General features: G+C 40.3%; 1 protein-coding gene across 3 annotated transcripts in view; it reads right to left on the reverse strand.

Moving 5' to 3' along the window:
• The window catches only part of trim44 (tripartite motif containing 44), a 41,156-nt gene that overhangs the window by 7,074 nt on the left and 8,609 nt on the right, over window positions 1-25,473 (reverse strand). For 2 of the 3 annotated variants that reach the window (XM_051383593.1, XM_051383592.1), the window contains exons 4-5: window positions 22,853-23,143; window positions 16,907-16,929 (exon numbers count right to left, since the gene is read on the reverse strand). In XM_051383593.1, the coding sequence (XP_051239553.1) occupies window positions 16,907-16,929; window positions 22,853-23,143 (314 nt within the window). The remainder of the gene's footprint in view (window positions 1-16,906; window positions 16,930-22,852; window positions 23,144-25,473) is intronic. The other variant, XM_051383594.1, reaches the window with a different exon arrangement.

A 25,473-nucleotide genomic window follows, 5' to 3' on the forward strand; every position in this document is an offset into this window, starting at 1 on the left:
CAAGACCAAGAAAATCATCATCATTTTAAAAAGCTGATTATGCTTCGTATTTTCAAGACAGGACTTCCAGTGTTAGTACTGGGGACTGGTGGCTCTGATGCACAAAAATGGTTCCTGGGGCACCCCAAAGGTTTGTGTGAGGTACATTTCCCCCCTCTATTCATATGCTACACCGTTAATAAGTAATGTCAGTTTTAACTGTTATATGCATGGACACATACACACCTATATACACAAACACACACGTACAATACATAAATAATACATGACTTGAGTATGATCTTTCCTGTTTGTTTTTTTTAGAACATCCAAAATGTTGTTTTTGGAACATTTCACAGCTAAATGCCAATACACAGTTTATTTCAACTCTGTACTATTACAAAGATTAAAAGGTGTCATTGACCTTGTCTTGTTTGGACTATTGTGGCTCTTTATCTACTGGTAAAAAAAAATATCTTGCACCAGCTCATAAAAAAATGCAGCTGCACAGATTTTGAAAAGAAAGAAAAGCACTTTGCCCTGAATATTCTGTCACCTCATGTACCTGTTATTTTTTAGATTCGACTACATATGAGTTGCACAGACTGATCTTCAGATGAGACCTGTCAGATTTTTACAAAAGTAGACTAAAGGTAACCATGATCTGCTTTCAAGGCTTTGAGACTTCAGAATAACACACCTGAAGAGATCAGGTAATAGAGGTCAGTAAAATGTTTCAAGTGCCTTCTATAAAATCTTTTTTATGCTTGTTTATTGTGTAAAGATAAAGATGAATGTTTTTTTCCATTTCTTTGTCTTTAATAATTCATCTTATGCACAGATGTTTGTTTTTTTCATCTATTGATATCTACAATGATTTGACAACTTTCTTTTATTCTTTCTACTTCTTGTATACAGTCCTGTTTTATTTATATTTCAAAACATCTTTACTATAATACACCATCTTCCTCTGGTTACAGAGTGTTCATCCTGTCATGGTAACAAGAGAAAACCTCAGCGAGTGTGACAGCAGCTTTTGAGGAGTGAGGACTCTATTAAGATTCTGTGGTGAGAGGCTGCTATGTGGGGCACAGGTGCTTCAAACTCTGCAGGTGTTGGAGAAGTATGGCAGAAAAGATGGCTCACAGCTTGGATTTCATGACTGTTTCATTCTTTGACTCACTGACACACAGGATCTGTATTTGATGCCAGTTTGATTAACTGATGCACAGAATGGAATATACAGAAATGCATAAATATGCCTTTCAATTGGATTAATGTGAAAGTAAGTGTCACATATTGACCCACATATAGGCCACATGCTGGCTCCAAAGGCTGGATGCAAGAAAAATGCCTAAAAAACACACAAAACTCATATTGTGTTTAGTTTTTATTTGCCATAAACACAAAAAAAGTATCAATGTAAATCAATTTTGGTTTGGTTTGCTCAGATTTATGTTTAAATGTACAACTTGATAAAAGGAGGGTTTATGCACAGCCTCAACTACAAGGCTGTTCACAAACTTTCCTCCTTAATCATAAATAGTAGCCACACCTGATGTACTCTGATGCAGTTACATACACACGCACATACTCTGCAAAGCAGACACGTAGGGATTCATGACGTTAGTGATTTGCCTCCAGACAAAGAAAACAACACTGTTCTTCCACCATGAGAAGGCAGAATAATCTACACGGGTGTCAAAACTCCCTGGGCATTTTAGTGATAAATCCGTAAAATTTCTTTATAGCCAGCAACTGTGCAGCAACCCCTATTGAGCCACAGTCGCAGCAGTGTTGGCTTTGTTTACGTAGTGATTTATTGGGCTGATGTGATTCTTTCCCAAGGAAATATAACTGTCTATGCTCATGATATTCAGACTGACCACAGCAAATCAATCAAATATGACAGCCTGATCAAAAGTGTTATTTTTATCTTATAATTTATGTAGTTAAGTCTTTTGTAATTACATTTCACTTTGGGATGAAACTCTTCAAATATGCACAAATTTACAATTTATACCCGCATTGAGATGAAATGAATTACTGACTGTATCTTAATGCCTGAAGATTAGTGGATGAGCATGAGACAAACTGCCTGACCAAAGAGAGAGCCTACCATCATGTGATACATATTCTGAACTGACTGACTTATAACAAGAAAACAGTGACAGTCTGCCTCTTTCAGAGTCACTGGTGTATTCATACTGTTCACTGGGATTGTCTTCCCCCTGAAAAACAATGCAACACCCTGTGGTGTTTCCATACTGTTCTAAAGACTTAATCAGTTCATGGAGGAAGTGAAGAGACAAGGCAAAAAAACAGGCAATGCATCATGGTACATAGGACAGAGAGCTAGGGGCTGTTTAATATGACCCTTTGTGTGCACCGCAGCTTATTCATCACAGTAAAATGGGAGAGGCAAGGATAAATCCATCTCATCATCCACCAGATGTAACGCCTCAAGCAGACCCCATTCAAACTCATGTTCATGCATGCCATTATTTTAAAATGTACATTAGAAAGTGCGGTGTGTACCACTCCAACCTAAGATTGCATGCAGTCAGCTCACTACATGATGCATGTATTATGCTGAGGACTGCCTCTTCCGGCAGGCAGACTGCAAACAGTCAGGCGGAAAGGTCAGTGAAGTGGAATAAAATGCTCAGCCAATCAGAATAATCACACAGGTTTCTCTGTGCTGCAGCAGGTGTGAGGGGGCTGGATGAATACCGTTATCCCTCCACGAACTAATTTCTCGCTCACTTTGACACAGGTACCTGCCGTTAATCATAGAGAGGAATTAATGCGGAGCCATTCAGATAAGAGCATTAAACTACTGTAAAGTCTCAATCTTACATTGGCTCATTTAGTGATTTTACAATTTCTGTGGCCACAGGGGTAATTGGGGAATTAATTGAGGAGAACTGCAGCAATCTCATCCATGTAGCCCACAAAAATAGAACTTCTAATTAGTGGCAATGTGAAATTAAAACTGACCTGAATATGACAAGCATCCCTGTTGTCACTTGCCTTAGGTATGAAACTGTGTGGACCACACATGGGAAAAATACACCATAATACTTCCTTTAAAGCCCCTCTTCACAGAGATGCAATCTGACAATCAACGATCATCCTGAACAGCACACCCCCATGTAGGCACAGGATTGTGCCTTCCAATTTTCCAAAGCCATTATGCTCTTGGTCACAAATTAAATGGCAATGAATGATGTTAAGAAGATCCCTTAGAGGAGAGCAAGGAGGAGATAATGGAATCACCTTAATGGTTCCCCACTGCATAACAAAGACAGAGGGTGGAGAGGACAGATGTAGTCCGCTAACAAGAGGTTTGATCTTCAGGAGGTTCCACTGTGTCATTTTCTAGTATTATTCATTTGACAAGCTCACAAATACGCAGCTATTCAACTAAGTAAAATCCAGACCCATAAAGAAACCCAAGGGATGTTTATCAATCAGGACAAATGGCTCACTGTGGTCTACTACTGCCGCACTGATGATACACTGTGAGAGGGACATGATGACCGATGACAACCTGAGCGCAGTTTACACACTTCTACAGATGTAAGAGGACGCTGTGTGTTGAAAGCGTGGACGAAATACTGGTTGCAAGAGAGTCAGCAATACAGACAAAAGCTTAACTGATGGCCTAATAAACGAAATGGGCCTAGATATAGATAGAAAAGCAGAAACCATTTGCAAAAAAAGAAAAACAACAACCTTATTTCTTGACTGCCTGCCATCCCTCTCCAGTACAATGTACCTACGCTTAAAAAAAATCACTCAGATAATTAAATCAGTAAAGCATAATTTAACACTGAATCACACACACTGCACCTCTGGCCACATGCCAATCGGTGATGTTAACGCAGCTACTACTGTATATTTGGCCTCTGATCACCACCACCGTAACCTATGTTACACCGTTAACTGCAGGTTGAAGTCTTGAAAATGCCATCATCACTCTTACAGGATGCTGACACAAAGGACACAGTAAAGTGTAGAGAGACTATGTATTTAATTACACACTGCTTCAATTTAGCTGTCTGTACAATACTGTCAGACAATTGTATTGCACTGAGTAAATACAGCATATGACCACTCACTACACCTCAACTTTTACAGACATTCTGTGATGTATTTTAGCCAGCTGTCAATATATTGTGTTTTACGGTGTATTAATTCTATTGTGATACCATAGTTATTGTGGCCAACACGTCATGAAACTATTAAAGTCTAACTAAATCATTATTTATAAAGCAATATCATGAGTGGTCCACAATAATTCCTCCAGCACAAGCTTCAGACCAAATACTGCCAGACATTCTGCCATAAACTCTTGCAAAACATGTTCACCAGGCGATAAATCCTTCTCATTGGTAACAACATGGGCTTTCCTCCGGCACCACTCTCAGGCTTTACATTTTGCCCCTCTAGTGGTCAGAATCTAATAATAGCTGTAAGTTGTCTCTGCATGTTGCCTTCATGCAAAAATTCAAAAAAATCATGCTGGTGTGTATAAAGCATTACAGCAGTATAAGGGTGCTAGTGTGGCCTTAAAAGTCTTGTTGGTTATAGTGTTCATGAAACATAAAAGCACAACTTTCAATAATGCAGACACACTGTAGAATACTTACATTGTCTGATTTTGTATAATAGGTATCTGCTGCACTTAAATTCTTATTTTATTTTTTGTTGTTGTTATGTTTCCACATGCAAAGTCATCTCCTCTCCTATTAATTTCCAGTCTTCATCGGTTACAGTTGCATGTGTTTAGGAAACTTTAAATGCAGACTATGTCTTTGGCTTAAATTGAATTTTCTGGAGTATCTAGCACTCCTTTGAAGTTTGAATCTCAAGCCCACAAGAGTGAGAAAGGGAGAGAGAAAAAAAAACATTGGAGAGATAAACTTATCTGTCCTTCAGAAAGCACACAGCATCAGCTTATAGGTAATGAATAGTGAGCACCTACGCTGTCCCCACTCTCCCTTTTACTTAAGACTTCTTAAGAATTCTTCCTTCCCTATTCTCTCTTTTGTGACTTCAACTTGGCTGTGACTTTACTTCTTGGTCCAGTCTCTGTCACCCATGTTCTGTCAGCTGTTGTATTCCTTTTTTCCTTCCATCTCTCCCTTCATTTGTCCACACCCATATAATGCCTTCCTCTCTCTGTCCCTCTAGGCTCTTTGTCGTCTCCATAGGCACCACTGCTCCAGGGTTACTGAAGGGAGCCCTTCCTAGCTTGATGTGCACACTCAGTCATGTGACCACTGAGCTGGCTCTGTCCCAGGGCCAGACAGCCATTATGAAGACTGACTGGTCACAGCAGCGCCCACACACTTGGCAGGCTGGCAGAGCTGCCCCCTGTTGCCTCTTTCAAACAACCCCCTTCTCTGACAGCAGAACGCCGGCGCCACCTTAATCAGTGCACTGCCCAGGTGCCCGGACGAGCTGTCCCAGAATCTGGATTGCTCTGGAGAGATTTTAAATGTAAGAGCCTGTTTACACCACACTTGGACAGATTATACGAACTCCTCCTCTGCCTCCGCTCTTGTCTGTCATATAGATGGAGGGATGTCAGAGGCACATATGGCCAGAGAAGAGGAGGAGGAGAGAGAAAAAAAAGAGAGAAAAAAGTGTGCGTATAAGACAGAGAAAAACAGACAGAGTTGGAGAACAGACTGGCTATTAGGCAAAGCCTTCTGTCACATGAGAACTCCCCCTCCCCCTGCATCCAAGCCCTCAATGTGAAGGACACCTAGACAGACAGCCCAGAAAACCTCGGCTCCAGACTGTCACAACTCTCATCTTGTCTGATAAAAGTCTCATATGCCTCATCCACTCCTCACCACGTTTGCCTCTGCAGAATGTTAAACACACTGTGTGAAAAAAGGACCTCCCTCGGTGTGCGGCACAGAGATCTTCCTCTTGCAAAAAACAAAAATATTAACAGTTATGATCTCAAAAATAACTTTAAAGAACGGTTATAAATGCAAATGTTAAGCTATAATGCAAATATATAAGCATTTTACAGATGGCGCTGCACAAACTGAGATTAGATTGGGTTTTATTAGTCTGTGAAATTTGTTGTTTTGTTCCAGCAGAAGCAGCATAGTTAGATGGAGCATTGCAACACAGTGAAATACAGTCATGGGGCTTGACAGCTCCCCAGTGCTGCCTGACTAATAAACTTTTATGTGTACTAATGCATCCTGTAAAACATCAGTCATGAAAGCCTGCTTTCTCCTGAAGGTGACATGCCCCTATTGCATAATTCATCATAAGGAAACTGGAAGCAATTGTATTGTTCTTTTTAAATCAAGAGGCATGCCCATCCTTGAAAATTCTATCTTTATCTGTAATCACATGTGAATACAAATATTTCAAAAAGGCTAATGTCTCTCCTGTGTGGACAAAATTCAGACAAAAATCTAACGCAATGAGATGTAATGATTAAAAAAACAACGAGTTGTCTGGTTCAAAAGGGAAACGCAGATGTGCAAATGGGACCCCCGTCAGAAAAAGCCATTAATTTTTCCTTCACATCGCTCCCTTCACAGAACAACGCTGGATTAAGGTGATTTTGCAAAGTACAAGCTAAATCTCCCATTAGAATCCTGAGGTAGTTAAATCCCAACCAGCTCCTCATTCCTCTTTAGCCAATACTATAAATCTACGTGGTGACGGGGCTTGTCGTGAAGCCGCTGAATTCAACATGCCAACCCTTCCCCTCACTGGGAGAATAACTGAGCAGAGGGACAGACCGTGGACTGGAAGATGGAGGAGTGCCCTGACAACCGCCCCACTGAACTGTCACACACGTGCTTACGTTGTTGCTGTGTCGAACTGTGAAAGGGAGATGTTTGCCAGTGGTGTGCGTGTGTGTGTGTGTGTGTGTGTGTGTGTGAGAGTGTTGTTTCTGTGTTGACAGTTCATACCTCGGGCCAGAAGTTTGATAAGGCACTGATTCATTGCCCCCTGGTTCAGCCTGCCACTATCGTCCTCCTACATCTCCACCAAGCTGAAATCAGACCTCTAATTCCACCCGAAGGCTAACACACTGATGTGCATGTGTGTATGTGAGTGTGGTTAAAGGGGACACAGTAGGTGAGACAGTGTGAGCAAGGCATCTGTGTGTGAATGCATCTTTCTATCTGTGTGGGGAGACAGTTGCCTTGTTCTTTCTATCTTTCCACTAATTACCCTAACCATGCGAGTGTGTGTATTTGTGTGTGTGTGCAGTGTTTATGTATGCTTTTTGAGTGAATAATGAATGTTTATACACAGTGTGACATCTTTTGAGTGCTTTTACTCGTGTGTGCGTGAGCAGTGCATGCATGATAGGGTGGAAGGCAAAGTCTCTACAGATCCAGTATGACAATCTGCCTTGTGGATAGAACACCAAGAGTGGAAATGTGTGGGTATGTGTGTCCTTGTGTGCATGTGAGAGAGAAAGAGGGAGAGAAAATATGCAAAGAGTTTCCAGAGAAGCTATTTTTCCTGTTTGTAAATGGGTGTAATACCCTGACAAGATACAAGACAGGAGAGGGGGGAAGCTCTAATTGCCTAGTCCACTTCCTGTATAGTATGTCATATCAGATTTTCCCAAGCCAAATAATGGTATTCTCAAATGCAAACAAAACTCACAAGCACCCCCAGATTGCCTACAGCATGCAACTCAGACCAATTAACAAATGGCTGATTGGCAGTTTCCCGAGGTAGTGATTTCAGTTGACAACATTGACATTTGTTGATCATTACAGTTCAGCAGCTGTTAAATGTTCAGATCAGATTAGCTGGTCAAAAGTGCCAGTGACTGTATAGATTGTTTAAATGAGAATATGGCTGTCTGAAAACAAAACAAAAAAAAGCCTGATTTGTGATAGTGCTACAGCTATTTTTAATAATAACTGCTAACAGCATGGCTCTAGAGATGGTAATGACAGCCTCTCTGATGACCACTTCAGTCTTCAGTCAGTAACTATTGGATCACTTGTCCTATACAGACATTCATGGTTTTTCATGAATCCTAATGACTTGGATGATCCCCTGACTTTTCCACCATGAGGCTGACATTTGTGGTTCTGAATTAAATGTCTTTCAAAGGCTACTGGATGGATCACAATGACATTTGGTACAGATGTTCATGAACCATTTACGATGAATTCATTAATTGTCATGACTGTACCTCTCGAGCCATCATCCATCATCAGGTCAAAATGATATTTTCCAATACTTGACATCCCCATCAGTATCAAATGGTGAACATGTATAATATTATACCTGCTAAACATCAACATGTTAGCATTGTTAGTGTGAGCATGTTAGTATTCTGATTCACTATTTTACGGCTGTGCCTAACAGAGATGCAAGCATGGCTGTAGACTCTTAGTTTTAATGTTAAAATAAGTAAAAAATAAAATAAATCAAACGTTTAAAATATATCATTTTATTTTACAATTGTGCATTGCAGCCATTACACAAGATATGCAGTGCTTTACATTCTGACAGCAGAACATCCTATAGACATAGCATGTGGCTGTGTATAAATTACTGCTCTTGAATCAGAATTGGAACTAGAAGGTCATTTCATCACTGCTGCAGCAGAGCAGCATCTCGCCAGATGTGCTCTGACATGTGATGGAGATAAAAAAAAAGAGAAAATCACAACATCTGCACCTTTGATGTAGTGATCCAACTCCTGCCGTATGCCAACTTTCTTCCTCACTGCACTTCCTCAATCACTTTTTTTTTTGTCCTGCCACTTTCTTCTTTTCAAATAATTGCGTGTGTGCAAACATACACGCGACACAAACACGCTATCAAGCACATAAAACACACTTGCAGAAGTGTCTGTTTTCCAAGGGGAAAAGTGAGCTGTAATTAACGCATTTGGATTTATTTTTTATTTCTTATACTAATTCCTCACAGCCTTCCTCTTAGAAGAATGCACAAACTGCAGACGCTTCAATATGCCAATGTGATTATTAGATGGGACAGCTAGAGAAGTCTAGGTAAGTACTGTAATTTAATGAGCAGGTGCAGAGACAATGAATTAACAAGACAGGCAGGGAGAACAGGAGTGCAGCACATACAAACACTGTTCTGCATTCATAAATAATGAAGGAGATAATAACACATCAACACATTTTACGATGTGACATAAACGTGACGTGTTCCGCCTCAATTTACAGTCACAGAGACGGTAAAGGAATGAAAGACCTGAGGAAAAAGAAAAAGTAAAGAGTATGGCTTCTCATTCTAAGTGACTCAGTATGATTTTCAACACTGGGCTACATATTAGATAGCACAAGGTTATCAGGAAAGGTATTTGTTGGAGCAGATATCACAAAACATGGACCACAGGAAGAGATAAAATGCTCATACCAGGAAGCTTGGTGAAGTTTACCGTCACAGACTAACCTATTGTTGCTGTCTTGTGCACTGGAGCCTTCTGAAATATTGTTTGCCACGCTCTCTTTCATTTTTCATGCCTTTCCATTCTGTATTACCGGCTCACTGTAGTTTCACTGTTTTCACCCCCCTTTTTTTTTCTCCCTTTCCTCTTCAGCAGTCATCCCGCATCTTCCTTGGTGGAGTTGAAATACATCTCCACAGGCTACACATTCACGCTCATCTCGTCTCAGCCTGGTTACACCGTACCTGTGCTTACCTCTGTTTCCAAAATTCCCAACTGCAGACACTTAACCTTTCCCACTCATGTTCTTTCCCTGCACCATTTGGTTCCTTGTCTTCATTACTAGGCAGCTCAAAATCATGTTAACATACACATGTCTTTTGCTTTAACTTGCCCTATCCAGGTCCCTTTGGATATCAACCATCATCATCATCATCATCATCATCCTGATGTGTAAAATTTGAATTGCAAAGGTTCTTAAACCATTATTGTGTGTTAAATATATAATTGTTTCATACTTTAAAAAGGCAAAGTTCAACAAATATGAATATTTAAAGAGTCCTGTGGTCCTACTTGTTAAATCACTCTTCCTTACCAGCTTTTCTAAGTCAGCTGAATAAAACTGACAATGATTCCTTTTCTCAAGGTATAAAGTCACTATGCTGACACTGATCTCTGAAGAAAAGCACACACAGACTCACACGAACACACAGACAGAATACAATATAAGTGCGAATACAAACACACCTTTGCACACATTCAGAAAACAGAGGCGGTAAATCAAGGAAAGGTATGTGGGAGAAAGATGTATTTTACACACATGGATTAACAATCCATTATTCATAGGCACTACGGGCTCAGAGCATCAACACAAACACAGCAGTAACCTGATTCTGCCACACTGCAACCTTGGATGCATCACAGACACTCAGCTCACCGACTCTGCACTACTGACTCTTTGCTCTCTGGGATCACAGACAATAAATGCAGTACTCGCCACCCATATCCATCTATCTATCTACCTAGCAGATCAATACTACAGGCACTCTTAAAGCTCTGGTCAAAGCTCTATACACTGTCCCTAGCCCCCACAGGCCTAAACCGTAGAAAATGTACAACTAATATATTCAGTAGCAGTGCCACTACAGCTCGGGTGAAATTCCAAAAACCCTGAAGTACATCAAACTTATCAGATGGCAATCCCCACTGAAGTCCAATATGAAAAAGAAGCAGTTTCTGTTTTAAAATACATTTGTACCTGTCGTGTCTGTTTCACAAAATACATTCCTAACCGTCTACGTTCTTTTGCATTTTGACAGGCGGCGTATGGTCGTGATGCATACTTCATACCTGGGTGGAATCTAGAGGCTCTCACATGCAAAAGTAAAATAGATGCGTGGTGCTAAAGCAACCCCAATTCTAAATCAGAGCCCTTTTTTTCTAGGTAAATTACCTCATTTGTATTCAGGAAAAGTTTTGGGAGAAACAAATAACTGCCATTAGTCATCACAAAAGACAAAGCGAACAGAAGCACACACGCACACACACATGCACGCACTTATCTACTTATTTTCTCCCTTTAACTCCTCTGCACACACCCCTCTCCCTGCGTTATCAAAAACTGCTTGATGTGAGTCATGCAAGTGCAGACATGTGTGCCCACACACACACACACACACACACACACACACACACACACAGACAAAGTGAATGATATTTTAAAAAACTGGAGGAACATTTTGCACGTGGCATGAATTATGCATGCTTATAGTCCCTTGTCATCTAAATGCATGTCTCTGTATTTGTCAGTTTGGTTTGTGTGTGCTTTGAATTCATTTGGGACCTCAGATCCAACCCCTGTTTGAATGGTGATGGCCGAGAGAGAGAGAGAGAGAGAGAGAGAGAGAGAGAGAGAGAGACATACACACAGAGACAGAGAGAAAAAGGAAGAAGAGAGTATTAATGAAGAGATTTTAGTACAGTCATAAAAAGAAGCAGAGCCTCACACACACACACACAGGAAAACAGATATAAAAGGCATCTAGCTAAAACATTTTAAATTATTAAATGGGGGCACACACACACACACACACACACACACACACACACACACACACACACACACACACACACACACACACACACACACACACACACACACACACACACACACACACACACACACACAGAGAGAATAGTGTCTCCTTTTGTAGGAGGCGATGTAAATTTTTCATTAGAGGAAATGCAGCTCCCTCCCTCCATGTCCTCATCTCTGAGCTCTGTCCTGTGTCCTCTGGCCACACTGCCCTGACACCTCCCTACTTCACTCTACCCATCTAGTTGACCCAGTGAAGGGCAAGCAGTTCAGACAGACAGATAAGCTACGTCCCAAAGTGCCTGCTTCACTTCCCCGTCAGCCCCCCTTTTCCTTGGTTTGTGTGTTCATGTGAATGTGCACTATGATAGAGGGTGGTCTACAGCCGTCACTCAGTGAGACATAGTGAGCGATTCGCTCCATTTCTCTCCTCTGTCAGCGAGCAGGGTCAGTGGTGGCAAGCTCACATGCAGGGGTTTGAGAAAATTCAAAATGGAGGATACAGGGCACAATGTACACAGCTCATTTAAAAATAGATCGGCTGCATGATTTATGTAAGTTAGTTAAGCACTGGAAATAAGAACCACATCTCAAAACCTTCTTTACCATTATGTGCTATTTAGGACGGTTGGTCCCTATTGCCACTGTTATCATATAGTGGAAGACTCTGGATTGTGGATCATTCAGATGGTGATGTGTGATATAGTGTCACTATGGTTGTCGAAGGTAAACTGTGCCTGAGTAAGAATGAAGTAGGCACATTCATAAAAATAATAACTGATCAATTGTAATCAAATAGAAGATCATTAATAGCATCTTTACTTATTCTTAGATTTACACTACTGACACTACTATCACTTAATGTTAAAGCATACACTTTGATTTGCTCAATAATTAAATTTTTAAGGATTGTAAACTTTCATGCATTAATCTGATCATTTACAATATAACTGTACTGTAAAGTTAGATGGTTAAATGCATTAGAAAGAAAATAAGATTATTTAGTTTGTAGGTCAGAGAGGGTCTCCAAAACCAAATATATGGAGTGAAGACAGTGTAGAGCGCATTATTTATACATAGGTGTAAATTAATGTAGGTAAGACACAGTGTATGAGTTAGCATGTTAGAAAAAATCTGTAAAAGTGAAAAGAAGGAAATGAAGACACAGAATCTGCACACTTTCCAGCTGCGTGTGTGCGTTCTGAGCCATGCATGCGTGATAAAGTGAGCGAAGCAGGGGACAGGAGCTCCTGAGATACAGCGGAGACGTGAGTGATTGGAGCAATGAATGGGGGGACCTCGCGTTGTAATTAGAAGTGCTACGCTCCCCAGTGGGCTTTACCATTTTAGTCTGATTATACTGTGTGATTTATATGCCCGGAAAGCCTCCATCGCTCTTGCTAAGCAAATTTGCCACATGTCGCAAAGCTTTAACTTTTCGTAATCCAGATGGTTTTTCTTCTTATAGCTTTACTGATCATGAAGGGGATTTGACTGAAGCTGAGCTCAGAAACAAACCATATTATCAGCTGAAGTTATTGAATTTTATGGTGTTTTTTGTTTGTTCAGGAGATCAGATACAGTTGCTGCCAACACTTCCCCTTTCCCTTTCCCTTTCCTTGCATCATGGTTATTTTTGCCTGTTATTTTCTTCATTTGTTATGTATGCATGTAGTCTAGATGTTTTTTTGTTAAACCATTCTGCCCTATACCCTCGTATACCTTTGGGTTGACATGTTTTTATACAGTAACCCCTAAGGTTTTGCAGACTCGTAGTTCTTATTTCTTTCTTCCTCTGTAAATAATCCCTCCTAATGTAAATCATTTCTATCTCCAAATAAAATAAACCTCAGAGAATACAGATAAAAAGGCAGATTTTCAAAAGAATATCAAGCGGAATCTGGGTGCTGAGTGAGTGCGATACACTCACATAGACTTGCCCCTTACATATTTCATATATATATATATATATATACACACACACACACACACACACATTTCATATATATATATAACTTCCCAAAGACGAGACAGGGCTAATGGATGCAAGAAAACACATGGCCCAGATTTAACATGGGTGTTCATGCATGTCTTTGAAAATCTGTCTGAATAGAAAAAAAAAGTCATACTATAACTATAACTGCCAAGAAAAATCAACAATCTATGAAAACTAACAAGCACTGACCAGCTATTTTCACTTTTCTGTCCTCTCCTTTTCATTGCTGTTCTTTATATGCTCAGAATGACAGGATACAAAAACACCAGGGATGCCTCACTGTGGGACACATACAAAGCAGCCAGTTCCATCACCAACAAGACCTAACTTAAAGATGACACTGCTTCCAAAAATACTTAGAATCACTGCTTTTCTTGGTGGATGTTTAGCTATACGAGTGTTGACTGTTACCTGCGTTTATATACATTTATTTCCCCAGTAGTGACAGAGAAAAAGCCAAAACATCAGGGACAGTCAGGGTTTAATATGTACAATCTGAGGTGATCTGTATTGGCTGACTTGGTGGATCAGAGAACAATAACTGACTTCCTTGTTACTCCTATTGTTAAAATCATACAGATAAGGATGGGAAACTGGAATAGTCATTTTAGGAGTGCTCTAATGACTTCACTGTGGCTAAACATCAAAAACTCCCAAGCTAAAAACTTAAAGTAGAAGTTGGTTAGTAGAAGCCTCTGTCTAGAGACAGAAAAATAGCCTGCTTCTACATGTATGCTAAAAATAAATCTTCTGAAGTCCCAACAGAACAGCAAATTTAAGGCTAACGAGAGGAATTCCTTAGCGTACATCTCTTTTTCTCTCATTGACTGTCTCACTGCCTCTATCTATTTCTCTCTTTAAGCACGCATCTCAGGAGACAACATAAAAGTAGCTTCTGGAGTTTAAGTGTTAATGCAGCAATAAGCCCTTTCTCCCCATCCTTTCTTTGTGTCTGTGTGTGTGAGTGTGTGTTTATGTGTGTGAAGACAGTCAGAAAATCTCGTCTCCACTACTGATCAGTGATGGTGACTCCTGATGTAGCATGGCCCTTACAGTATCCGATCACTGAGGGCTAAGACTGCAAAATGTGAGAGCAAATGGCAGGGCTTCCAGTAAGATGTGTAGGCTATGAGAGAGAATAGAATTTAGTTATGATTTAAATAATAGATTTTTCTCTCCAAACTAAATTTACATCACAGACACACTAAAAAGCATAATATGCCATTAGCTACTAGCATAGCCTGTAAGTTCATACCTTTGGACACATTATTACATGAATGTGTATACACACATTATTTAAAGAGACTGCAACAGCTAGACTAGATCCAGATAATAAGTACTGTTCTGATTAGATTAAGAGCATTCATACATACAAACACGCACACAAGACAAACGCATGCACAAACACATGTATGAAAGGCGCGGGTAAAGGACAGGGGTTGCAAGGGAGGTGAGGAGGTTAAAGCTGAGGGACACAAGTGAAATTTACAATGCATCACATTAGAGGCAGCAGTGAGATGGTTGGGCTGAGGGGAGTAAAGCAAGATTTATATTCCGGGGAGGACAAATCTTGGCAAGCATGGAGTACCTATGTTAAGAGGCTTGGGGAGAGGCGGGGGGATCATATTGATGAGGAAGTCCAGGAAAGATGCGTGTGGGTGCAGGATTGTGGTCCTGCGGGGATGCTCTGTCTACAGCAGAGATATGGGGCTCAGACAGCGGATTAGTGTTTCTGCTCCATAATCAATTTGCTGTCTGGATCCCATTGCACATAACCCTAAACATCCAGTCCTCGCTTGATACTGCAAAATCTCTCTCCACCTTTCTCCCTCCAACGATTGCACTTCAACTCTTTTTCACCTGCTCACCCTTTGTTTCACCTTCAAACCTTAAGATGTCCGATCTCTATTGCTCAAACTCACACATTTCAAGAAATTCTCCCCAAAATGTTTGTCGTTTTCCTCTAGCCAGACATTCTGCACCCACTGCATTTTAGGGCAATACGGGGGACTTTGGGAGTAATTATATCTGGGAGTGTGTGTGTGTGTGTGTGTGTGTGTGTGTGTGTGTGTGTGTGTGTGTGTGTGTGTAAGAGAGAGTGTGCAGAGATGTGGAGGTTAACCTTGACTAAGGGCAAACTATTAGCTCCATCTCACCCTTGGGTCCAAGCTTGCTGCCATCTGCTCCAGAGCTTAGGGGTTATAATACTGCCTGACCAATCAATAATATATTACATGTTGGCACCCTGCTCCAGCCATGGTCATGACTTTCTTTGCTTATTAAAAGCAAGGTATATTACACTCCAGAGAGGAAATACAGTACAATTTCTCAAAAGCAGGCAGTGCTGCAATATCAGTAGTACAAAGTGAAATTAAACATTAAATTTCTGTTTGCAGAAAACAAGCATATTATCCATCAAAAGTGTATTTTGTGGCACAAAGGACTAGTTTTGCATTCAGCTTTCGTTTTAAATAAAGTCTCAGAGAAAATAAGGTTCTTGTCTCAGAGGACAGATGCTGGCATTTGCTGAAGGTGTCTGAGTCTGTGTATGTGTGTGTCTGTGTCTGGAGAGGGGAGGAGTACTTGGAGATGAAAGCCCAGAGAGACAGCCAGGAGGAGAGGCAGAGACAGCAGGTGGTGCTAGCAGCGCTGCTGCTCCAGGTGAAGGAGGCAGAGAGGTTTTAGTGTCAACAGATCAATAAAGTGTGGGACTGGGAGAGGACTATCCATTCCAGATTGTCTGACACAGACAGAGATAAAAGATGAAATATGTAGTCTATGGGAAAAAAAGACACAAACTGTAAAAGCAGCTGAAAACATATATGGCTGCATTTGTCCAGTCTAGTTTCCCACCCTCCCTCAAACCTGACAGGCACATAATAAGCAGCTTTGTGTAAGAATAAATGTAAATACTATGCTGTATCAGAGGGCCAGACTTGACCCCACTAATGTCACAACCTGCATGCATATAAACACACACGTACACACAGCTCAAGCCTGACAGCCACTGTCCATGGCCCTCTTATTGGACCAGGCAGATTGTCACCTCTTCAGATTCCTGCGGGCAACACACAGATGAGAGCTACTAATTGCCTTGCTGGGGCAGCAACGTGACTCGCATGTGATCGGATAGGTTTGGAGGCACGGGAGGGTTTACGCGCATCAGTGACTCGGTGTTGTGAGTGTGTTTGAGCGAGGCACTCAAGTTGAAGGTGGAAGTTTTAAGAGAGGGGGGGGGAGGATTTGGACTTGTGTTTGTGTTTATTATGCAAGCTGAATACTCAGTCTCATGGTGGTTGATGGCACTAGGACCTGAGTGAGGAGGTTTAGAAGTGTCCTTAGTTCCCGCTAAGCTATCCTGTTATGAAAAGGTGAACATGAATCACAATGGCAGTCTTACCTTGGCCTGGCCTCAATGTCGTGCTGAAAACAGAGAGAAAAAAAGAAAGAGAAAGAAAAAGAAAGAAAAAGAAAGAAAGAGAGAGAGAGAGAGAGAGAGAGAGAGAGAGAGAGAGAGAGAGAGAGAGAGAGAGAGAGAGAGAGAGAGAGAGAGAGAATAAATCATATTTAAAATCTTTGCACAGGTGTTGGTGATAACAAATAACAGGTAAACAACATCATTTACATCATCTTGTTCCACAGCTGGTGTGGCCCTAAATCTGACCAATTAATTTTCACTTTGATCCACCAGTTGTGCTCATGTATATTCATGAGCTTTTAAAAAGGAGCAGTCTGGAACAAAGCAGCGGGTGAGCCCCAAACATTATTAACATGGCGGTTTTCCAATGTCAAAATGATGGACGTGATTTGTTGACTGCCAGTATGTGACTGTTCCACAAACATTTCAAGCAAAAGGTTTATTTATGAGCCAAATAAATAAATGTAGTCACATTTCAGATTCTGTTAATTTCCAGAAGATGTAAATACATTATTTCACAAGGCTTACCCACAACATTTAAATTATTGCTATGAATTGATGTTGGTATAGTCAATATTTAGCAGGCCAAACACACAGCTCAGTATGTATGCACCACACGCTGTCATGTATAAGAGCCAAAGTACTTGTTATACCACTCTTGATTTTTGTTGGTTTATTTTCAGTCAAGAGGACCTTGAGCACCAGACGGCCTCTTTTGTTACCTTTAATATTCTGCTCAGCACTGTTTGTACTGTAGCACTGGACCTTGACTACCGGCCCTAAGATGGCTGCGCCAGAAACGGATTTTGACACTGTAACTAACAGCGTCTTGAAGGCAGTGGCTCTTTGGCAGCGCAGCAGATGAGAGGAGAGCTGATGAGTGGAGGCTGCCGAGCACTGACTGCCTGTCTGACTCACTGACTAAGATCTGGCTCTAAATTTAATTAGCTCTAGATCTGGACAAATACGTAGTTTCAAATATTGGAACTGGAGATTTTTCCTTGGTTTAACTTGTCAAACACTTCAATAGACTCAAAAGTCAATTTGTGAAATCAGAGTGCAAAACTGACATTCACTAAAGAAGCTTTTTACTGGTTGCTGTAAGGCTGCCTTTACAAGAACTACACAAAACGTTTTCTCCTTTGTCTGCATGTTTTAAAAGACACCCAAAGTGAAGAAGACATTTTTTTTTATATAAATATACCTGATTGTATGCATTAAAAACACTTTAAAAGATAAAAGGTGACAAATGTGAGGTAAAAATATCTTTTGGTACATTTTAGTCTACCCCCCTTTGCCGGTGAGCCAATAAACATACTGTACATGGGATATCATTAATCAAGAGTTTGGAACTATTCCTAAGTGAGTAATTGCAACACTTTATGAAAATATTTGCATAATAAAGGGCAACACTTGCTTTACTTTGTCTTTTAATGAATATTAACGATTCCCCTGTGGAGAACAAAATCCACAATGAAGTTATCCAACTAATAAGTATTATCTTTGTTTCCCTGATAATACCTTGATATCTGCCCTGACATTACCATTAATAACATGAGGGCAGTCACTCCTGGTGATCAGATGGCATTCTCTGCTGAATGTTAAAAGCTAAAAGCAGTACATGCGTTGTTGCTTTAATGCCAAAACCACATCAGTCCGTTTTTTGGGATGAGTCTATGTAAGTTTATAATATGTGCTGTATTTCTTTGGAATTTGCTTTGATTGCATAACAATAAAAGTGATTGTGTTTATAGTCCCAGTTGTGTGCTTTGTTTTCATTTAGTCCAATTAAAGAGTTTTTTAGTGCCTCTATCCACAAAGAAAGAAATGTGGTGTTAGAAAGAAGCTGACAGCTACTATAGAGCTGAGAATCTGTTGCACAGCTCAATGGGAAACGGCTGATTAAACTGAATTCAGGGTAAATTAGTATGTGTAATAAGCCCATCTTTATCTGTTTTTAATATAGACTCTAATCTGATCTACAAGGTATGCATACGTTTAAAATGAAAGATACATTTAATTTGATATTTCCTTAGTTCTGTCATAAAAATTCAAAATTTAGAATTCATCGTATAATTAGTGAAAAGTCTGAGGGCTTCATTGGTGCATGGTAAACGTTTTAAGCCGATGGTGGTTCACAAATAGCCAACATGGTGAATTGATAAATTATCACATTTTATTGTTTTCAAATTCCGCAACATGCATTATATATAGAAAATGAGCAAAATTGAAATTCAATGCATGCTAAAAAAAAGAAAACTTGGGCTTATTTAAAAGGTAAAGCCATTGGGCAAAAGGCTGTGTTGTTTCAAATCAGCCTCTGAGAAGTTCATTGTGACCTGGGTCACAGCTGAGTCAGGGTTCAGTCACTGGTGCACACTCCCAATGCCTGGCTAATGAGGCATCTTGGCTTTGGTTTTTATGCTAGTCCTTCATAGCATTAAGAGTGTTGTGCCTCTGCTTCTGCTTTTTTAAACATAATCACAGACTAAAGCAAGACCCAGTCATACGTGTGAAAATGCTGCACAATAAAGTGGGTGGTGCAAACACAAGTGGGCATGTACACAGGCACATGTGCACCAATACTGCAACATATCAGTGGATTTTATACATTTCTCTATAATCAGGGATGTTTAATTCTTTATACTGCCTACTGTATTGTATAATATTTAATATATTTATGATTAGACATTCTAACTGCTGAACAGTATCTATCTATAGCTGTCTAGTCTATACATAGCTGAAGGTATCTTTCTAGTGTGTGTGTGTTTAGCCAGTGTGTTCACTTTGCTCGCTGTGAATCTGTATGAATGTTTTAGATAACACAAATCTTTCTGTGTTTGTACCAGTCAGGCAGAAAGATAATTTCCTGCCTATTGACATATCAATGCTATTTTTGATTACTGTATAGTCATCAGGAAATGTTCAAGTAAACACGCTGCATGGTTGTACAAATGAGTACCTACTGGCACTTTTTAATGAAAATGTGGAGTCTGAATCTTTTGATAATAAATGAACTCAGATACAGAGTCTGTGTCTGTTAATATATTCTCCCGCTGGTCAATTTTCAGAATGCTTTTTTCATCCCTTCAGACCCTCTGTAATGTGCGTGTATGTGTGTCTACACCTGTGTTCCTGTGCCTGCATTAAAAGAATGAAGGGAGATTATTAACAGAACCTGTGGTAATTTGTTTGTTTGACCTTAAGCAAGAAGACTCACCTCAATTATGCAGACTATTCTTAGGGGAGCAGTTGAAAGGATGGGTTTTGTGTAGGTGAGAAATATTTTGCATCATGGTTGCTTCATTCCACAGGCTTGCTGTTACATACATGGCTGCAGTTTGTGATATTCTTTCAAACCAGCAATTTCTTTTTTCTGTCTTGGCTCTGAGGCTGCTAGTCTTTCTTTTCTTGTAAAAAGTTGGAATTGAGGCGCTACTTCCAGAATGTGCTGGGGGCTATAACTGTAGCACTAGCAAAGAGGATTAGATTGTGCTTTACATGAGGTGAAATAAACAAAAACCAGCAAACAGGGTCAACATATTCAAATATGTATTTTCATTCGAACAAAGCTGAATGGTAATGCCTTTGTTTGAGCGTTTCAGTTTTTAGTGTCAAGTCAGCTTATATCATGGCTTCAAATCCCAAACAATACTTCACAACAGTTCAGGACTTTTATTATACAGTTTATGTTTTGTTTTTTTTAAGTGTTGGCACGACCAAACATCACTGTACTGTTTGACTGTAAGCTCTGGCAATTTGACATTTGTCATTTATGACATTTTAAACAATTACTGTAACTTTATTGATCAAAAGAATTATATATCAAAAAAAGGCACTGTTATAGCCCTAGTATCATAGACAAGGAGTGCCCTACACAGTTGAGCAGAACTGCAATAAAGAGGCAGGTGAATGATTGTAGTTCAATGTGCCATCTGGAGACACTGCCACTGTGAGGCAGACAGATGAACAGTGGAAGAGTTAGTGAGCAAGTAGGAGAATTAATGTTTGAGTCAGTTATTCTCTGGATCCATGAGGCTCTACACATTTAAAATGTTGTACAGACGACAAATGATTGCCACAGATGCTGGGGTGTTCAGGTGGGCTTGATGCAACTTATTATGATGACAATAAGAGACAACAATACATTGCATAAGCCCCGTCTCTGCACCTAGACACATCTCTCCTGTGGTCATACATTTCCAAATAACACATTACTCACTCCAAGAATAAGTAACATGCGAGAACAAACGGGGTGGCCATTGCCATTCAATTAGGCCCAGCGTGGATTAATTTAACAGCTAGAAAAAAGAAATCTGCACATCAGCTACCACCATTATAGCAGCCTCCCTGGTCCTGCACAGCATTGCCAGGGAACACTCAAGCTTCTGTGGTGACTAAAGTATGGGGAGTGACAAATGGACCAATGGGATATTTTAATTTGGGACCTATAGGCAGTAAAAGCCTTTTCGATGTTCAAATGAGGGATGAGAGGGTGAAGCGCTGCAGAATATGAAGTGATGTGAGTGCACTGACATGGCTTGCACTTCTGGTTTGAGTTAATGTGTGTGCAAATGTATAAATTATATACTGTAAATGCACCACACACTCAGATGCGAACAGTACTTTAGCATGAGAACCTTACTTTGACTGAGGGGCTGGTATATACAGTAAGAAGAGAAGGAACAGCTGCTGTGTTCATAACTGACAAATACTGTAGGACAAACATAGTTACACTCATGCTGCATCAGCCAACAGTTTAGGATCGATTTGCATCTTGCTACCTATATCATACTGACTATTTGAAAGCAAAACTGAATTTATCTACATGAACATAATGTAAGCTTGAATAAATACAGCCACTCTCTCCTTATATTTGGAACAAAGATGTGTATGGCGGCACCTGTTTACCATATTCATTTTTACATAATGACTATGCAGCGGGTGCGACAGTCATTAGAAAGATAATCCTTTGCGTGGAAAGCCTGGGATCAAGCATCCATAGCTGTAAGCATGCACCCTCATCAGGTGTCTTTAAGCAAGGCACCAAGTCCTTACCAGCAAGGACATTGCCGACTATCCTGTGGTATAAATGACCAATGATATCTATGTACAGCATGCAATGTAGAGTTGGCTACACACGATCAGCAATGTAACAGCTTTGTGCTGGCTGGCAAATTGTTTGTAATTGTTTATTGACAAGAGCGATAGCACCCAGTTTTACAAGGCTGCCCTAAGCAGCAACTTTGGCACCGGACCAAACTTTAGATTAATTAATCATTGACCCTGTTTGCTTAGGTTCTTTCAAAGTGCTCTCAGCAGACCTCGTGATGTGACGTGATCTTATCATTTAGGATGTCAGCTTTGCTCAAATATAGGCCTCGGGATCTAATGTACTGTTTTTTTCATTTATTGTGGCGGTAACCCCTTTCAAGTCGCAATAAAAATTATGTTCACAACAAGCTAAGACTGATGCGTAAATCAAGTGACTTGCTGCCCAATTTTAAACCAACTCCCACCTCAGAATCAAGTGGATCCAGTATAATTGATCAGACACGTGTAAAAACCCGACCTTAATTGTAACTAGGTTGCAAAATTGAGGGTCATAGTTGAGCACGACCAAAACCTTTACTTACATCGGACTGGTGAGGTTTAGTGTATCAGACTGTGACTTATGTAAAACAAACAGTATGGTGATGTTAAGCAGAAATGGTGTGTTGCTAAGTGTAGCCAAAGCCCCCAAGCTTAAAACATCACACTTAATAAATCATGGCATGCTGAATGTGAGTCACACTGGGCTTCTGTGACATTATCAACTTGCTAACATTTCTATCTGCACTTTACTATGCAGTGAGTGAGATATGCTGGTTGTACAAAAGCTGTTTAAGAAGCACAATAAGGATACTGAGGAAGGAAGGTTCTGCTCACCTGCACTCTGTGGATTGGTACAGGACCTGCCACAAGGGCCTCTGCTACCACTGCAGGACCTCCTGCCTCAGCCTGTTCCAGCAGGCACAGCTGGTTTGTGATGTTGGCCATCTCTTCCTGCAGGCGCTCGGTTTCGACACTGATCTCTGCGATTTTCTCGGCAGCGGATGCTGTCAGGAACGCCTCTTTGAGGTCTACCAGGTGAAGGGTCCTCTTCTCCTCCAGACGCACCAATCTGCGCAGCTCATCGAACTGGCTGTTCACGTAGGCCTCTAGCTCCTCTGTAGACATCTGTAATATGTAGATGAGGCACATGAGAGAGATTGAGAGAGCATGAGTGAAGGAATGAACTGGATGAATTTAAGTAGAGGAAATCCAGAAGATACCAAGATGGAAGGAGACTTGAATGAATTACTTCAGCGTAGGTATGAATCATTCAGATGAACTCATAAAGAGAGATAGACGTCAAGCTCAAAAACGAGTAAGCGAAAGGAGAGGAGATAAAATTGTAAGGGTGTGAATTGAACATCCAGAGGCAAAATAGAGAGAGGCATATGGAATGAACAAAGTATAGGGGCCAGACAGAGTCTTCTGTCCTTTACATTGACATATGAGTATTACTTTAATAAGCCCACTGGTCGCTGTTATGCATTAGCTAATTGATAGCATGAAGCAGATGCCCTGGAGGCAAACTCCATGCATCCCATCTGTAGATAGAGACCTCAGAGGCTCCTCTACCACAGCAAGCCATCTGTTTGTCTTTCAGGGCAACCGAACTGCTCACTAAGATACCTATTTTAATCCATTTCCCTGTTCCCCGATGAGGCTCTCTTTAGCTATGACTCATTACGTTAAAACACCTCAATAAACAGACGCCTCCCTGCAATCCTTCCCACTGAGATGGCTCCACCTCCAACGCAGATGCTGCCATGAGGTATAACGCCCCAAAGTCCCTTGTCATGATCTCAGTTCCTGAATATGTTATAATCGCTTCAATCTATGAACATCAGCTGCTCGGTCTCTCCTCTTCCCTTGAGCAGAACTTCACTCTCTTCCTTTCCATCTATTTTATCTTGTTTCCCCTCAGCTTCCGCCTCTCCAGTGAAGCAAGGAATCATCAGTCTTTACTGAGGTTGGCAGAGCCATGGCCCCTAGGGGCCCAAAATTTTATTGGGTATTTGGTATTTCTGCACAAGCAATCAGATTCTCCAAATTGCCCATTAAACCAAGCGCAAAAAGTAACATTTTTAATTTACTTTCTTTGTATGAGCAGCAAAGAAAATGCACATTGTTCATTCTGAATCAGACAGAGACTTAGTTAACATCTAATTGGAAAGCAAAGAGTCGTTTTCTTTATTTCTTTCACCAAAATCAATGCCCTGAATGCATGTCTGATGAATCAGGAACAATAGACTACAACTGGCTTGGACTAGCAACATGTTCCGGTCCTTGTCCAAATACCAGTGTAATGTATCTGTCAATGTGGAAGATTGGAGAGAATGAAGCATAATCTTCCAAATCTATCTATCGACGCCTCTAGAAGTTCTTATACTTTAACACACGGAGCAATAGAATGAAGTGCTCAAATATAAAAAAATCCTACTAAATTACAATATAGGCTGATTAAATCTTCTACAAGACTCATCATTTTAAACGTGAGCAGTGAGCACTTAAGGCATTTACTACTTAATTTCGTACTTGGACAAGAATTTAATGCTCAAGCTGTTTCTCATGCTTTGATGTCTCAAATGTCTTGCTCTAAGTTAGCTCTGACTGAGGTGTCATGGTCACCATGATGGATCAGCATATTCAAAATTCAGGCCCAATTTCCCGACAAAGCTAAATAATACTTTCAAATTTTTAAATGCTTTGTCATCTGCAAGGCATTTACATTTATTATTAGTTAGCCAAACGACTATTTGTCTGTCATAGTTGTGATATAATTAACAGCTTGCAGTAGTAGTAATGACTTCATTAATTAATTAAATGTCAGGCATAGCTTTAACACCTAACATCATGAATACTGATGAAGAGTTACATTTTAGCGATTTCTTTTTAAATGGCTAGTCTAACAGTGATTAAAAGTGAGACCATGTGACTTTTAAAGTATGAAATTATACAATCTTCCTAAAATTCACAACCAATAGCTTATTGTGGCTACTGTTAGCTACCATAAGCTACTGGTCATAACCTACACATGCTATAGCTACATGTTTTCTAACATCAGCAAAGGTTACGTACATATTGCAGTGTCAGTGACAATAGGGAGTCTGTTGCTGACTTTAGGTCTATTCTTTATCTGTGCTGCTAACGTTTTAGGCTTTACCATAATACTGTTATTGACCACAGTGATTGCTGATCAGCAAAAGTTAAATTTGCTAACTTTAATCTGTGACAACTGATTACGCTCATAAATGTCTCCAGTTTCATTTCACTTTACATGACATCATTTGACATACATATTTACATATTGTGTTCTTTTGTGGTCACGTTTCAGTGAAAGCAGTTAGCATAAATAATGGAGAATAATGCTACCCAAGAACAAAGCTACAACACGAATAAGACGGTGTCTCGTCTCTAGTATCTCATCTGTCATCAATCTGACACATTCCATCACCGCA

Source organism: Dicentrarchus labrax, unplaced genomic scaffold, assembly GCF_905237075.1.
Source record: "Dicentrarchus labrax unplaced genomic scaffold, dlabrax2021, whole genome shotgun sequence".
Classification (NCBI taxonomy): Eukaryota; Metazoa; Chordata; class Actinopteri; family Moronidae; genus Dicentrarchus; species Dicentrarchus labrax.